Source organism: Bactrocera tryoni, chromosome 2 (assembly GCF_016617805.1).
Source record: "Bactrocera tryoni isolate S06 chromosome 2, CSIRO_BtryS06_freeze2, whole genome shotgun sequence".
Lineage (NCBI taxonomy): Eukaryota > Metazoa > Arthropoda > Insecta > Diptera > Tephritidae > Bactrocera > Bactrocera tryoni.
The window spans coordinates 34598027-34614671 of record NC_052500.1 but is presented as its reverse complement, the minus strand read 5'-3'; the positions used below and the strand labels follow the sequence as shown (position 1 = coordinate 34614671).

The 16645-nt window shown below is 35.2% G+C and overlaps 1 protein-coding gene across 1 annotated transcript in view; it reads right to left on the bottom strand.

Annotated features, from left to right (window-relative positions):
* The window catches only part of LOC120767758, a 67873-nt gene that overhangs the window by 43226 nt on the left and 8002 nt on the right, over window positions 1-16645 (bottom strand). Inside the window, exon 2 of the mRNA XM_040093988.1 lies at window positions 11725-12367. Coding sequence (XP_039949922.1) covers window positions 11725-11983 — 259 coding nt within the window. The 5' untranslated portion in view covers window positions 11984-12367. The remainder of the gene's footprint in view (window positions 1-11724; window positions 12368-16645) is intronic.

The window sequence follows — 16645 nt, the reverse complement described above, 5'->3', positions numbered from 1 at the left end:
ATACTATAGTAAATTATATAATTTTCTAGTACTTAAAAGAACAGCCAATGTTCCAAGTTCAAGTTGTTCCTGATCATATTTCCGATTGTGATTTTCAACTCATCATTCAAAATGGACTCTGCTCATCAATACTGAAATGTTTTCTCAGAAGTGAAACACTTTTAACCAGCCCTTGACAGATATAAATATTTGGAGATATTTACTTCAAAAAACAGAAAGAAAACATTTTTTCACGGCTAACATAATTTGGACCTTTAGCAGAACTTTTGTTCATTTGAGTTATTTGTTTGACTCGATTATTTTCTATGCTGCAAAGAAAAACATTTTTCCCATAGACTTAAATTTTCGAAATACGAAAACTCAGAAGTACGTAAAATCACAAGTAAATATAAATTATGACCATAATCAATATAAAATGTTTTTTATTTTTTTATTGTTGTACAAAGTTGCCGCAATTAGTGAGTCCATATTTATTTAACTTAGCAGTTGTTGTTTGCAATTTACATGCAGCTGTGCAGAACAGAAAGAAAACGTCCTTCTTAGAACATACATTATTTGGATAAACAGTATAAAAAGACACGCTCGAAGAGGTACACATTTCTTTCTAATTTGAGAGTTGTAGGTCATTGAGTTGCCCTCAAAAGGTGGCAACGGCAAATGCTTAAGTGAAGCGTGTAAAGCGTGGGCGATTTTCTTCGTTGCTTATGCTCGGCTGATTTTTGAGACACTACGTAGAGTGGGCCACTAATAACTTTACGAACTCCACTTGCATGCTGGAGAAGAATCTGTTAAGGTGTGTATGAAGTATTTCAATTGCTATTGTGTAATTTTTCCGAAAATATTCCCCCTCGCTTTTCCTTCTTTTGTTTAAAACACAATAAGCAAGTGCGCGTGTGTAGTCGCGTTGGTGTGGGTAGTGAATACATTTCCATTTTTTATTTTGCTTTGATTAAAATGCGCGTGTTTAATGGATCGTGTAGCTTTCATGATTGATAGATGTCGGCAAATTTGTTGTGGCAGTCACAGTGACGCATTGTTGGCATGCTTGGTGCCATGCTTTGCTTAGCTGTTCGAAATAATTGTAAGCTACAGTAAAATTTGAAGCCATTCAATTTCACTTTTCCTCGTTCCACCTTTTACCTTGGTCCACTTGTTGTTTTGGCTTTTCGATTCGTTGTTTTCGGCATTATCTTTCTGCACCGAACGGTTTCTTTAATGTGTTCGTAATGATTTATAAAAATTCAACGCTAATGGAGAGCACTCTAAGGCGCTTGAGTTTTTCTTTCATTTAGCTAACGTTCGAATGTAGCGGTTCACTTTCCTTTGCTTTTGTGTTTATTTTATTGATTCTGACAAATATTTGTAAAGTGTGCCACTCATTTGTCATGCAATTATGTTAATTGAAGGGATTTTGACCGCAGCTAACAGTATGAAGGATGAGCCGCTTGTGTCTTTAGTTGAATGATGCAGACCAACGAGTTCGGCCGGGTTATCGAGAGGAACCGGAGAAAGAAAACAACATTTACTTAAGTGTACGTATGTACTTAAAAACTCACGACTCACTTGGCGCGTCGGCGAGGAAATGGGGTCCGTGTATGAATTATTGAGCAATAGTAATTATACTCTCGCAACAAAGTTGCTAAGGAGAGTATTATATGTAGTTTTGTTCACATAACGGTTGTTTGTAAGTCCTAAAACTAAAAGAGTCAGATATAGGGTTATATATACCAAAGTGATCAGGGTGACGAGTACAGTTGAAATCCGGATGTCTGTCTGTCCGTCTGTCCGTCCGTCCGTGCAAGCTGTAACTTGAGTAAAAATTGAGATATCATGATGAAACTTGGTACACGTATTTCTTGGCTCCATAAGAAGGTTAAGTTCGAAAATGGGCAAAATCGGACTATAAAGTGTCATAACTAAGCCATAAATAAAGATATTAAAGTGAAATTTGGCACAAAGGATCGCATTAGGGAGATGCATATTTGGGCGTAATTTGTTTGGAAAAGTGGGCGTGGCCCCGCCCTCTACTAAGTTTTTTGTACATATCTCGGAAACTACTATAGCTATGTCAACCTATAGAGTCGTTTCCTTCAGGCATTTCCATATACAGTTCAAAAATGGAAGAAATCGGATAATAACCTCGCCCACCTCCCATACAAAGGTTATGTTGAAAATCACTAAAAGTGTGTTAACCGACTAACAAAAAACGTCAAAAACACTAAATTTTACGGAAGAATTTGCAGAAGGAAGCTGCACCCAGGCTTTGTTTAAAAATTAAAAATGGGCGTGGCGTTGCCCACTTATAGACCAAAAACCATATCTCAGGAATTACTATACCGATTTCAATGGAATTCGGTATATAATATTTTCTTAACACCTTGATGACATGTACGAAATATGGGTGAAATCGGTTCACAACCACGCCCTCTTCCAATATAACGCTATTTTGAATTTCATCTGATGCCTTCTATGTATAATATATACATTAGGAACCAATGATGATAGCGGAATAAAACTTTACACAAATACGGTATTTGAAAAATATGTAAATGACGGATAATGAAATCTCGATTATCACTTTATCATGCGAGAGTATAAAATGTTCGGTGACACTCGAACTTAGCCCTTCCTTACTTGTTTTTTCTTGAATTTATACATATATGTTAGCGTAATTGCACTGATCTACTATTTTTTGTATGATGAACAAAAAACAAAATATTGTCACATATTATTACTAACCCCAATAACTGTAGCGAAAAATGTATAAATAGTAAATGAGCTATTAAGGCCAAAATTGCTAACATAGAACGAAACGGAAATTCATGATATTCGACAAGAACAACGTTTCCATAATTTAATATGTTAGATCACGCTCTCTTATTGAACTTATACTAACTCATGTATAGATAAGCGACTTCAATTCATCATAAAGCTGCTAATGCAAGTGTTTTGATTTTGAGCTAATGATGCAAACCTATAACCCTTAAAAAAGAAAACATGACAACATGTCTTCTCTTGCTTATGGAAATATTTCCAATCTTAAACCGTGGACCCCAATTAAACAAGGAGTGGCTTAAACTGATCCCTACAATTAATGAAAATTTTGTTTAATTCGTGTCAGAGGAGACATGCGATTTTACAGAAAGTTCTTTAAACTGTTCTCGACTAGTGGGACGGGAGGCCAACAACGGCTACCCTACTGTGCATTCGAATCAGTTTTAACATTATCACGAAGAATCTCAACGAAATTAATAGTGAGGAAAAGCCGGTTTGAAGTCAATGGTTTCAAAGTGAAAATCTTTTAACTGAATTCTCCATATTTTACAAATATGTATGTTCATGTACATTGTATAAGTTATCAGCTAAACACCAAGTAAACGAATCACCAAAAACTTTGAGTGCAATTATATCAAGTTTTATCTAACTGGTGGCATTCATTTATAACTCTAAATGTGTAACTCAAAAAATGGTTTTCTACTTAGAAATAAAAAAATGGGAAGAACAGTACTCATTTTGAGGGTTCAACTAGTTCACGAGTTAAATTAAATACCAAGAAGAGATAATCTTCGTTCTTCTACTTCTTCTACAATTTCTACAATCAATGGATCTTACGACAATTATGGACCCCTTTTAGGTTAGCTCAACAGCTGTAATTCAAACATCTAATAAGACGTATAGAAATTAACAGTAAGACAAAGAATATTCATTGATTTTTATTACCATTTCGGTCACTTCAGCAGTTTTATTTTTGAATTTAGGAAGCTTATACACTGAAACACTCTTTAAGACAACTATGCCTTATATTACCAGCCCCTACCTTTAGACAAGTATAACATGTGTCTAATATGGACTTCGTGCACGTAAAGCCCCCACACACAAACGCGCCTGTCAGATGGCGCAGTGATTGTTTTCCTGGCTTTTGCCGAAAGCAATTCTAATTTTACGCTTTTAATATGCAGAGTCGCATGTCAACAGCATGTACATACATATATACAATATACGCGTGGGTTTGTAAACTTGCAAGGATGGGCATGTTAGCAGGAAGTTATAAGTATACACTTCGCGAAAGAAAATACCAAAGTAACAACAAGCATCGAATTTGCTTGAGCACGAATGTGGTGTTCAAAACCGAAAATGAGACTCAAGAGGTTAAAAGTTAGAGTGTGCCGCATGTGATTTTGCGTGAGTTTTTTAGCAATCAGAAAACCGAAGCAAAAATAATTGTATGGATGAGCAGTCACAGCTCCATTCTTGCTTTTTTCATTTCTTTCACTTCTTTCTGCAATGGCAACACGTGTCAATTCGGCATACATGGCAAATGAGATATCAAAAGATTTCCATACATAGAACGAGCGCTCGGTTTTTGCTACAGGCGAATTAGTAAACGCATGGAATAAAGGGGATAAGCAAAGATCAAATCAAGGCATGGAATTAAAAATTTGCGAATTTCCTTATAGTCATTTGTAAAATTGCCACTTTTTTTGTGAAAAGCTGATTAAATTAAAATAATAAATTAAACGTTTTTGGCCAAATCTTTGCACACAAGCAACTATGCTCTTATCTTCTCGACCTGACTGAAAACATTTTATGCAACCGATAAGCGCTGATTTTATCCAAGGTAGCTTCACCAATTCCCACAGTCAACATTCGGACTGCAGACAGATTCTTTGCCAAATTTTTTGGAATTATCCAAATTCAAAAACGAACCAATTCGAAAATCGAATACATATAGCCCGCGAAAATTCAAAATTCGCTTTATTTTTGGTCAAACTTCGTAATTGAACTCTGAATTGCTATTGCACCCACTGTGTTTCAGAATTTGGTTACCACCACGTCACCTGTTCTTAAAAATCAGAAGAGAAATTTGAGGCAATGTTGATACTAAAACAACAGTTCGAAAAGTTAGAAGAAGAAAGTAAGTCGGAAATACAAATAGCAAACTTCACTACAACAGCCTACATTGGCTACCCACGTGTAATTACGCAATCAGCTTGTGACGAAAGTTTGCCTGTAATTAATACTTTTTGCGTAAATTCTGCTTGACGGCTTTACAACTGCAAAACCCGAAAATGCAACAACAATACTTTCTTATTTGAGCTGAATGGCGTGTTACTGTCGTCTGCAGCTATTGCCAATGCTGCCACGCCAACTCTTTTTCGTGCCGCGTCAACATTTAATTTAAGTTTGTTGTAAAATTTTATTTGCTATTTACCATTCCATTGCAAAATGTCATAACCCCACTTTCTAACGCTAACTACTACGCAACCATGCGGAAGTGCCACTGACAGTCTCGTTAGAAGCAATCAGTAGTTCGTCGACGAAAGCGTTCTAAACTCGCTAAACAGCTAACTGGCGGTAGCGGCTGCGGGGCACCAAACTTAATGGATGCTTATTAATAGGGTAATTTGTATGCCACGCTGGTACGCATCTCTGCCAGCTTACGGTTTACGCTAATCTTATACCCGTTTGTCTGCTTACTACAACGTTTTCCGATTTCCTGTCTGCTCATTACGCTTAAGCGGCAGAACGCTTATCAGCCTACCAGCACCTATCAAGTATTTTTGTGTCACATGCGTATATTGGAATCCGTTGCAACCGAATTGTTAATGCGACATTGTTATTGTTATCAAGCAGACTGTGTTATTTTCAGAAAGCATCGCTGAAATTTTTTATGGCATTCTTTGTCTTTTGTTCATTCTGTCACACCTCCCACACACGCGGCTGCATAGTGGTCTACATGGCGTATACGCAACCTTTAGTATTTATCCTTGTAATCAGCTAAATTCATGGCATACTTTGGCAGCACAAAATGTGTTCGTACCATTCTTTTGCTGCTCTTTAATTGTGTGTGTACTTAGCGAAGAAATAAAGAGAGAAATAAAAACACACATGCGAAATCTTTCCTTGGCCTGCCCAACCGGCAAACGCGTTGTATATCATGGATATATGGTAAAGCTTGTGTGTAGACGCTTGCTGACACATGTGTCTGTGTCTCTTACAGCCACTTTACGCAGTCTGCTGAGCCTGTTGCGAATTCGCCGTCTCGCACCCTCCTGCTAGCTTGCCTGTTTACTTAAGAAACTCTTTTGGTATGCTTTGAGCGAAAATCATTGTAACTAAATTATTTTGACATTAATTATTTACCAGCACTCCAGTGGAGCGTATACCAACGCATATTTATTATCAAGCATACTTGGGTATGTATGTGGGTGTGCGCTTATATGTAAATACATTTCAGTGTGTCCTCTTTGTTGCCGGCTTATTTGCCTTATTTATTTGCAGGTTGTTTGAGTTACGCGTGGAAAGCGGCACTTCAGTGCCTTTGTTTGCCATTAGCATGTGCGTTCGTGCCTGCGACGCGGCAAAATTTTGTAGCTGAATCGCTGGTTGGTTTATATAAGGCTTGTTGTTGTTTTTTTTTTTGCTGCTTTGATATTTTGTGTGTTTATTTGCTTCGGCAATATTTTGTGTGTACTGCAGATTTAAGTCGTTAATGCAATTAGTTAATTTGTTATCGTGTGTTTGTTGTATGTTCACATATTCATGTATTTTACTTTCGACTAAAACGTTTTTTTTGGCTAAGGCACGTGCGAATCGTGGAAAATTAAGAGATTTCTTAAATGGTAATGAATAAGAATTATTAATATTTTTTTTTAACTCTAGGTGACGTGCTGGATTTACATAGCAGCAAAGTCATTTCATACTCTTTTAAATTACCCTGTTGTACCTATTTACGACTGTGTTTTTAATACTTAATGGACTCTTATGAGGTTTGTTATATGATGTTGATATTCTTGACCCAAATTAGAATAGATTTAGGTTAATAGGAGAAATCTCTATTTTAGAATCTTTAGAAATGACATTAAGTTCAAGCATTAGATACTGAAATATTAACGCTATGATAGATTCTACGAAGCAACGATGCTTGGCAAGCTTTTGTACTGATTTTAATGTGGTGAAGGGCGAATAAATATTTTTTACCCTTAAATAAATTTGAAATAAGAGACACACAGTAGAGACCGGAAACATATAAGAAGTGGAATAAACCCCTTTAGTCTAAAAACTTTTCTTAACTCTGTCTCTGACTGAGTTTCAAAAAATTTTCAGGCACTTGAGATGACTCTCACTGGATGACAACGATTGGGTGAACTTCCGATAGGACTAGGGTGTATAAGGATGCAACCAAGTTTCAAATTTTTTCTGAAAGCGATGTATGACTTCCATATTTGATAGTATTTAATTAGTGACAGATTGTACTTTGAACGCTTGCGTTTTTATTGATGTGAACATTGAGAGCTTTGGCCGAATTAATATTTTTCAAAGGTTATATTTTTTTATTCAAAGTAGTTTCCTTGTGCTTCGATACAGTGCTTAGCCCGGTCAATATTAGCATTTCAAATGAGTGTTTAAGGTAATTTTTCGGAATGCTCTTGAGAATATCGGTCGTCGCCTTTTGGATAGCTGAAATGTCCTGAAACCAGTGACCTTTCATGGGCAAATGAAGTTTTCCAAATAGGTAAAAATCACAGGGTGCCAGATCAGGTGAGTAGCGTGAGTGATTAATGGTTAATATGGAGTTTTTTGGTAAAAAATGAAGGGCAAGCGTCGACCTATGACACGGCGCATTATCGTGCAACAGGCGCAGGACCCTGCCTCACGGTATTGTGGTCGAGCACGACGAATGCGTGACAAAAGACGCTTCGTAACACCAAGGTAAAACACAGCATTGATCGTTTGGCCAGGTGGGACGAACTCTCGGTGTACAATACCCTCAAAATCGTAAAAACAAAGCAGCATTGTCTTTATTTTTGACTTCTGAAGACGACCGACTTCTGATCGTCACAGAGGTCCTCACGACCTTCTTGGAATCGCTTAAACCACTCATGCACATTACTACGGGATAGGCACTGATCACCATAAAATTTTTGCATCATTTGAAATGTTTCAGTAAACGTTTTCCCAAGTTTAAAACAAAATTTAATATTTGCTCTTTGTTCATAATGCATTTTACGACCGATGACCAAAAGCTGCTGTCACTTTTTGATCGATAACATCGATTTTAGTTATCCAATTATCTTAAAATTTTTACGAAATGTCAACAAGAGATCAAACTTTTTATTTCATATACCCACCAATAGGTATCGCCACCAGAAACAGTTATATTTAAAAAGTTCTGTTTCTTTTGTGACAGACCTTTTATATATATTATTTGTAGTTCCCTGCTTTTAATATTGAAAATTCAACTGGTTGCATTATTATACCACAAAATCATTAAAAGGTTTAATCGTTCTAAATGTTTAGTGTATCAATTTAAATACTCAGAAATGCTTGTTTACTGATTATTTTATTATAACAGCGCAATATCTATAAAAATGGAATTTTGATGCGTTCTATCACTGGAATAATTATAATCTTTTTTAAGAGGAAGGATGAATTTCCTACACATATTATGGTTTTTTCCATATTCTAAGACTTTGTATATATTAGTAAAAACATTTATTTGGAAAGGAACTACAACAGAACTACGGGAGTTCTTCTCATAAAAGACGGTATAGCGGTGAGCACGATATCTCTGAACTGCATCCTCCGAAATAAAAAAAAGTAATGTAAAATCTAGTAAAGAAAATCGAAGAAATAATCTAAATAATATTTTTTGACAAATGGCGGTTTCTCTAAAAAAAATTCGATTTTTGGCCAAAAGTGCGACTTTAAATTGTTTAAACACAAAATATTTATCGGTAAGAGAAAATCGTAGGTTAATTACTAAAAAATATATTTAAGAAGCTCGTGTTAAGGTTTGAGATTAATCGGTATAGCCGTTATCGAGAAAACCGCAATTAAAATTTGGAACATTTTGCACTTCCAAGAAATCTGAAACACCTTTTTGAATTTGCGTATAACTTCGAAAATATTCATCAGAATGATACTATGTAATTGTGTTCATTAAAATAATAATACAAAAAGTAAACCCATTTTTTGAAAATTCTACAAAAAAAAAATTTATATTTTAACTTTGACAGTAATTTGTTACTTGAGGCATTCACAATAGCCAAACTGTCTTAAATTTGTAAAAACTTGGTAACATTGAAGAAACGAGATGGGCGAATTCTATGGAGCCTTTGAGCGATGTCAAAAGTACAAAACATGGTGAGTGTTCTTGCAGACAGACCCTTAAAACTTTATAGTGAGAGGATACTTGGGGAACACTCCTTTTCGGACCACCGATAAACTTACATGAGCTGAAAAAACATATTCCTAGAATTCCACCATTTTTACCCAAAAACAAGGAGGACATAGACATCCGCGTTAGCTTGTATAAAAACAAGTAGTAAGAGAAGTGTTAGGCGCCCCTAGTGGTCTCCCGAACTTAAAAAATTACGGAAGGTTTGGATGAAGCAGTCTAATTTAGCTAAATTGTCCCACGGCGAAGAAAATTGGGATAAATATTAAAACCTCCTAAAGTCATACAAAAAAGACATTAGAAAAGAAAAAAGGTCTTGGAAGTCTTTTTGTAATGCTATCAAGAATACGGCGGATGTACCTCGACTTAAAAAAGTAATGGCGTAATCATTGCATAACATTGAAAACATTCATTAGCCACATCACAGCTGGATCCAGTGAGATATCGGATAGCCAACCGGGGGGAAATCACAGAAGTCACCTGGGGTCTCGTTAAGGTTAGTGAAAGAATGCCTTGATCCCTTAGTGTTTCTAACACCATATTTCACGATAAACCTGCTATGCGTTCGAGGGCATAGTGATATCATTGGTAACTGTGAAGCAAATGAGCTAACCAAAACAGGCACCAACCTTCAACAAACATACTATAAATTTAGCTAAGTCTCGGTGAAGTCAATCCTTAGCGCTTATAATCAAGCATTTGTCTAGTCTAACCAAATTATCATTTGCATACTCTTGCCCGAGAAGACTATGGTAGCTAAGTTGTGTAAAAAAATCTATATATTTAAAAGAAAGTTTTGTTAGTTACACCATTTATAACTCAAGAACGGCTGAACCGATTTAGCTGAAAAATGGTGGGGAGGTGGCTTAGGACCAGAGTAAGGACACAGGATACTTTTTATCTTTTAAAATTCAATACAATTCAAAAGTACAAAAATTATATTTTAAATCATAAGCGCTTGTTCTAAATTCATGTAAGAATCATTTGAAAATGATTGGTTCACCAAAAATGCAAGATCTTCTTAACTAATAGTCAAAATCTTAATAATAGAAATCATATAGAAGGTATTAGTATGTATCAGCCACAGTAAAACATGGACGGGTCATATAGTAAATAAATAAAACTAAGATAAAACCCAACGGAAATGAAAGATAAATACACAAATGTTAGAAAAAATATTTCACGGTGCTCTGAGTTCGGTAAAAGGAATAAGAGGGAAAGGTTAGTTTTTTAAGCTTAAAAATTGGTTATCTCGATTTCTGGCAAAACTACGAGTTCCATTGCAGAAAGTTATCTGGCAATATTGTAGGTAAAGAAAAGGTCTTTAAGTTTATTTACAAACCTTTTTATTTAATTTCATCATTTGCGTTAAATATACGAAAAACCAAGATTTTTGGTTTATCTTATTTTTATTTATAGAAATGTTTCTTTCACGAAATTTATTTAAAACTTACCTTTTAATTTTCCAACACACTGTAATTTTTTATTAAATCTATTTATTATTTCTCTCATATTTACTTAGTACCGGAAGAAACATAATTCTTAATCAGAGCATATCACGCCCAAATTTCGGATTTTTTTCAAAATGTGAATAGGCTTTTTCACTGCTGAAATCTCTTTTTTCTGATGGTATTAAAATATATATACATTACTATTACAAATTTTCTCAGAAAAGGCAAAAAAGACTAATATTTCTTCGAAATTTGCTGGAAAATAAAAATAATAAATATAATTTTTGTATTGGCTGAAAAGCTTATTAACTCCCTCAGGGGAAAATGGTATGTTAATAAAGGTTTTGAGCGGTCGATTATTACAACAAACACTATTTAAATATTTTGCGTAAAATTATTAGTGAATTTTTACTTTATATGTATAGGCGCTACTTGAATTAAATATTTTATATTTAAAATAGCTTGCATTATTTTTAACTTAGTAGAAAAAAAATAAAAAAAAAATACTAAATTGTGCGCTTGCAATTTTAATTTTATCAATTTAATTTTAAGGAAGAGTTTCTGCACAGAAGTCACAAAGTTGCGCTAAAGAAAAACGGAAGACATCGGTAAAAACAAGTGAATGTCAAGCGAAACTTCCTGCGATTACAACAAAGTTTCTGTAGTCTTCAAATTCACAGTTATGTATATTTCTGCAAGACAAACAGCTTTCTGCAGTAAGGTGTGGTAGCAAATTGAACAATTTATAGAAGAAAAAAATTGGTGTGTTTAATATAGTATATAGTCACTTATCCAATGACAATTACATACATATATCGAGGTATTCAATAGTGTTATTTTGCTAATGAAAGGTCGACCACTCCGAATTTGTAAGATCTTTACTTGGAGCACTTTATATGTGTATTTATAATAATATTATTTTTCCTCTAATAATTAATTGAAATCAATGTTCTTAAACTTTGGTTGCTTGATCACCACACTTCCTTCTTCAACTTGTTGTTCGTAATATTTCTCACTGATTTGTGCCTCATATTAATTTTATTGCAATTATTAATCATACTTCTTTTAAACGAATAATAACAATTTACTCACCGATTAAGAACAATATCGCAGAGATAATAAACCATAGCTGATATTGGTGATGCGGCTGTTGTGTGTAACAACTGAGGTGTTGCTGATGATGTTCTTGATATTGACTATACTGTTGATGTGCGCATTTTGGCTTTTGTAACTGTTGTTGCCTGCACTGATACGGTCGACTCTGATAATGTTCATGAGGATGATGCTGCTGTGGATGTTGTTGTTGATGATGCATATGCCGTTGCTGCTGATGATGCTGTTCACAACTCATGTTTCTGCTCACTTTGCTGCCTTACAGACCCACACGTACACTGACACACCTTTTCCACTAGCACATGTGCGTATAATTAATACATAACACTACTTTTGACGCACTTACGTACATGTTCATGCTACATGCACTTATACATGTATGAATGTATTTGTGTCAGTGATTGTATGCGTGTGCTTGTGTTGTGGCACAATAACAAATTTGTGAATAAATTAGTCCTGCTACATTTGCTTGTTGAGGAGCAACAATTAATTTCACTCGATGATGTCCTTTGGTAAGTACACACTTAACTGTATAATAAACATAATTGTATGTAGGTCCTTCCGCTTATGTGTACTTAAGTGCTCGTATTAAGTTGTTGTGCACATTTGTTATTAATAATCACTTAGTAATAAAAAAGTATTTAATTATCGCATATAATAAGTTGTGGTATTCGAGCAGCACAGCAGCGAGGGAAAGGCTGGCAGCGTGAAAAGCAAAAGGCCAGGCGACAAATCGCTTAAGCATGAACCCAAGCACAAATATGCGCGCGCTGAAGAGCAAGAGCATGAACATTCGTATAATAGAAAACATATAATTAATTAATCACTACTTATTTGTATGCGTGGATTTGTTTGTATTTGTGTGGCAATAAGTTTTTAGCATCTAGCTTTTATGACTAATGCCAAGAGGTTAAATAAATATATATATTTTGTTTACACATATTTGTACAAGTATAAACAGTTATACGATATATTAGCCTATCCGCTTGTGCTAACACTTAATGGCGAAACGTCTTGTCACAGTGAATAGCTCAGTATCTTAGCGAGCGTTAGCTATATGAAATGTATACGAGGGCATTTTGATAATAACTTGGGTTCACCATTTGATATCATGACTAGCGGAGGAGATATTTAATGTTTCGTAGTTAATTTCTGTAGAAAATAAATGAAGCTGGACTGCGGTAGAGAATAATATCAATCTGAGACTTACTTCTTTTCATTTTTCAGAGCGTTTTATCATATTTACGCTCAACAAGAAGGAGTTGTTTCATGAGAGTCAACAAAACTTGAATCCAATGATACACACTAGAGACAACGGAGCAGTTGAAATGTTCGCAAGTCTCCGACGAAAGTGATGACTATCCCTACCCTAACCTTAGAAGAGATTTCCAACTTTTCAGGGAATTCAAAATGTATGATGCACATCAGCCTGAGAAAAGGCTTACCTAGTCCGGATTATTAGGCTAATTTGACGGCAAACGAAAACGCCACAATTTGGCGATGGATAAAATCTTTTCCCACCATAATAATGTGCCGGATTGACAAAACTAGATTACGAACTGCTATCCTATCGACAATCACCTGAATTTGCCCTGTAAAGCTTCTCTTTCTTTTGTAGCTTAAAAATCACTCGCCAGGTAGAAATTTCAGTCGAAGACCTCTAGAAAATGTATTTTTCAGACGACTTAAAGGAGCTTTGGAATCATATATCAACTTGAAAGTTGACAGTATTATAATTATTAAACAACCCCCGTATATATGGTAGTAGTTCTTGCAGGTTGCATCCATAAATTCTGCAGCCTTTTACGACGAGCTGAGATTAATTATGCCACACGCCTTACAAGGCGTTCTGCTAGCCAGCTGCTAACTCGCGCCATAAAATCAATATGTACGAATGGCAACAACAACAAAATCAGCATTAGCTATGTAAATTATGGTGCATAAATTCATGAATGTGAATCCCAATTTAGCGGCATCAGCAATGTTCGCCGTATAAATTCGCCAGCGCCAGCGCCAGCTTACACTGCTTGCATTGCACAGCGACATTGCAGGCAGCACTCGAGCATTTTGCTCGCTCGCTTTCATTTCACAACCTTATTCATCTTTGCGGTCACATGCTTTGCAGCTTGTTCCTTGCTTGTAGTCTTCGAATGCAACAACCGTACTTTCAACAAATCTGCTCTCGCATGCCGCTGCTTCTACATGGACGCTCAACGCCGCATTCTCTTTTGCTGCATTTCGTCGGTTCAACCCTCGCAATTAATCGTCATTAGAACATCGGTTGGCGGATGACGGACGGCGCTGAATTGTCGGCAACTCCTATTAGTAATAGCTCAGTCCTACTAGCGTCTCCACGCAAAATGCTATCCTTTCAACACCCGCACACACACCCACTTACCCACGCTATCGTGAATACAGCCCTCTAACACAGTTGTTGGCGGTCAACCGCTCAGTTAAATGGTGATTGCCACGACACATAAATTTTTATTCCATTGCTGCACGGCCAACGAACCGTACAGCCTTTGAAGCTACTGACCTGACCAATTTAGGCAGTCAAGTGGCCATTTACTCGTGCCAGTCGGCACGCGCTGTCCGACTCGTCAAAAATCATAAATTTCACTTAATTGAACATAAATTGTTAATACACATTTAGTATCGATGCCTGTATTTGTGTATGTGTGCGTGTACATATACATATATATAGTTATATATAAGTAAATATGTACATTTCATTAATGTCGTAAACGTTCGGACTATCGCCGTTATTGCTACTCAATACGAGTAGATACTGACTGCTTGCGTTTATGAGTGGTTTAATTTTTTATCACCATTTTAGCTCAACAGTATTGTCCTTTTTGTCATGGCTTTGTGACGTTTGGAAAATTGTTGTTGCATAATTGTATATTTTATTCGTACACATATGTTATTAAGGTATATATGTATATATAAACCCTTAGTTATATATGGGCCATTCCATCAATTGGCGACATGGTTTTGTACCCGTGGTTCTCCGATTTTGACGAAACTTTAGAATATCATAATATAGACCAAAATAAGAATATCTATTAACTTTTTAGTGGTCAAAGTTGCTTCATTGTTTTTTGGCGCGCAATTCAAATTGAGATTAAACAAAAAAATGACAATTTCTTTTATTTTTTAACGACCTCAAAATTGAGTGAAAAAAATTTTGCAGTTATCCAATTTTATGTAAAAAAATCTCAGCTTTCTGATAAAAATATTTTCAAAATCCAAAAAAATTTTCAAAGTCCAAAAAAACATTTTTTTTCCAAAAATCCCGTTTTTTGTGCTTTTCCCCCAATTTTTTTTTTCAAAATTGACTTTTTCATTCGATTCCTCGTTCAATTTTACATAAGAATCAGTGTTCAAAAATATGGGACTCTGATCCCATGAACAGCAAAAAAAATTCAAAGTTGTCGCTCAAAATCCAAAAAAAAAACGACTTTTTCCAAAAATCCCATTTTTTGTACTTTTACACCAACTTCTTTTCAAAATTGACTTTCCCATTCGATTCCTCGTTAAATTTTACATAAGAATCAGTGTTCAAAAGTATGGGACTCTGATCCCATGAACAGCAAAAAAAATGCAAAGTTGTCGCTATACGGCGCATATTTTTATGAATGAAGACACTGATTTCTTCATTAATTCAAGTCTAAGAATACAATTTACATGTTTACCTCCTTCACACAACCTTCTAAGCGAACAGACTGCGCCGTATAGCGACAACTTTGCATTTTTTTTGCTGTTCATGGGATCAGAGTCCCATATTTTTGAACACTGATTCTTATGTAAAATTGAACAAGGAATCAATTGAAAAAGTCGATTTTGAAAAAAAATTGGGGGAAAAGCACAAAAAACGGGATTTTTGGAAAAAAATGCTTTTTTTTGGATTTTTAAAATTTTTTTGGATTTTGAAAATATTTTTATCAGAAAGCTGAGATTTTTTTACATAAAATTGGATAACTGCAAAATTTTTTTCACTCAATTTTGAGGTCGTTAAAAAATAAAAGAAATTGTCATTTTTTTTGTTTGATCTCAATTTGAATTGCGCGCCAAAAAAACAATGGAGCAACTTTGACCACTAAAAAGTTTACAGATATTTTTATTTTGGTCTATATTATAATATTCTAAAGTTTCTTTAAAATCGGAGAAATACGGGTACAAAACCATGTCGCCAATTGATGGAATGGCCCATATGTATATTTTCGGGTAATAGCAAAGTATAAAAAACAATATGTATTAATGTGGAACACAGCGTCAAAATGCTACTACTTGAATTTCTATGATTATATGCTATAGCCCCTCTGGAAGTAATCTTTTATTATTAACTAGAGGACCCGTCCACGCTTTACTGTGGCTGACACATGAATAATACTACTACTCTACCTCTATCATCTATATGAGTTCTATTAGTTGGATTATAACTATTAGTTAATGAAATATAGATTTTTGTGAAGCAACTTGTGTTAGTTTACAAAAAAATGGATCATAAACATTTCGTGTGTTAATAAAGCATTGTTGTTTGGGGGAAAATACTGTTGAAATTGGGCTCAGCACCAGGGAAATCAACCGCTGAAAAGAGATTTGCTAAGTTGGAAAGAGGCGAAATGAGCACCAAGGACAATCAGCAATTCATTGTATATTCGTTTAGATTATAAACTTGGGAGGCACCCACTTTGCGCAGAGCTTTCGCCTCATTACTGCCTGTGGCCCGCAGGCTGTAAATTTGGAGTAAAACAATTCCTCTTTTCTTACACCATGAAAATTTCTTACTATCTTTGGAATATCTAAATTCATACACTACATTTTTACTTATTTATTTTATTTTTACAACAATTATTACATAATATCTTTACATACAACGTTAACAGCTTTCTTGTCA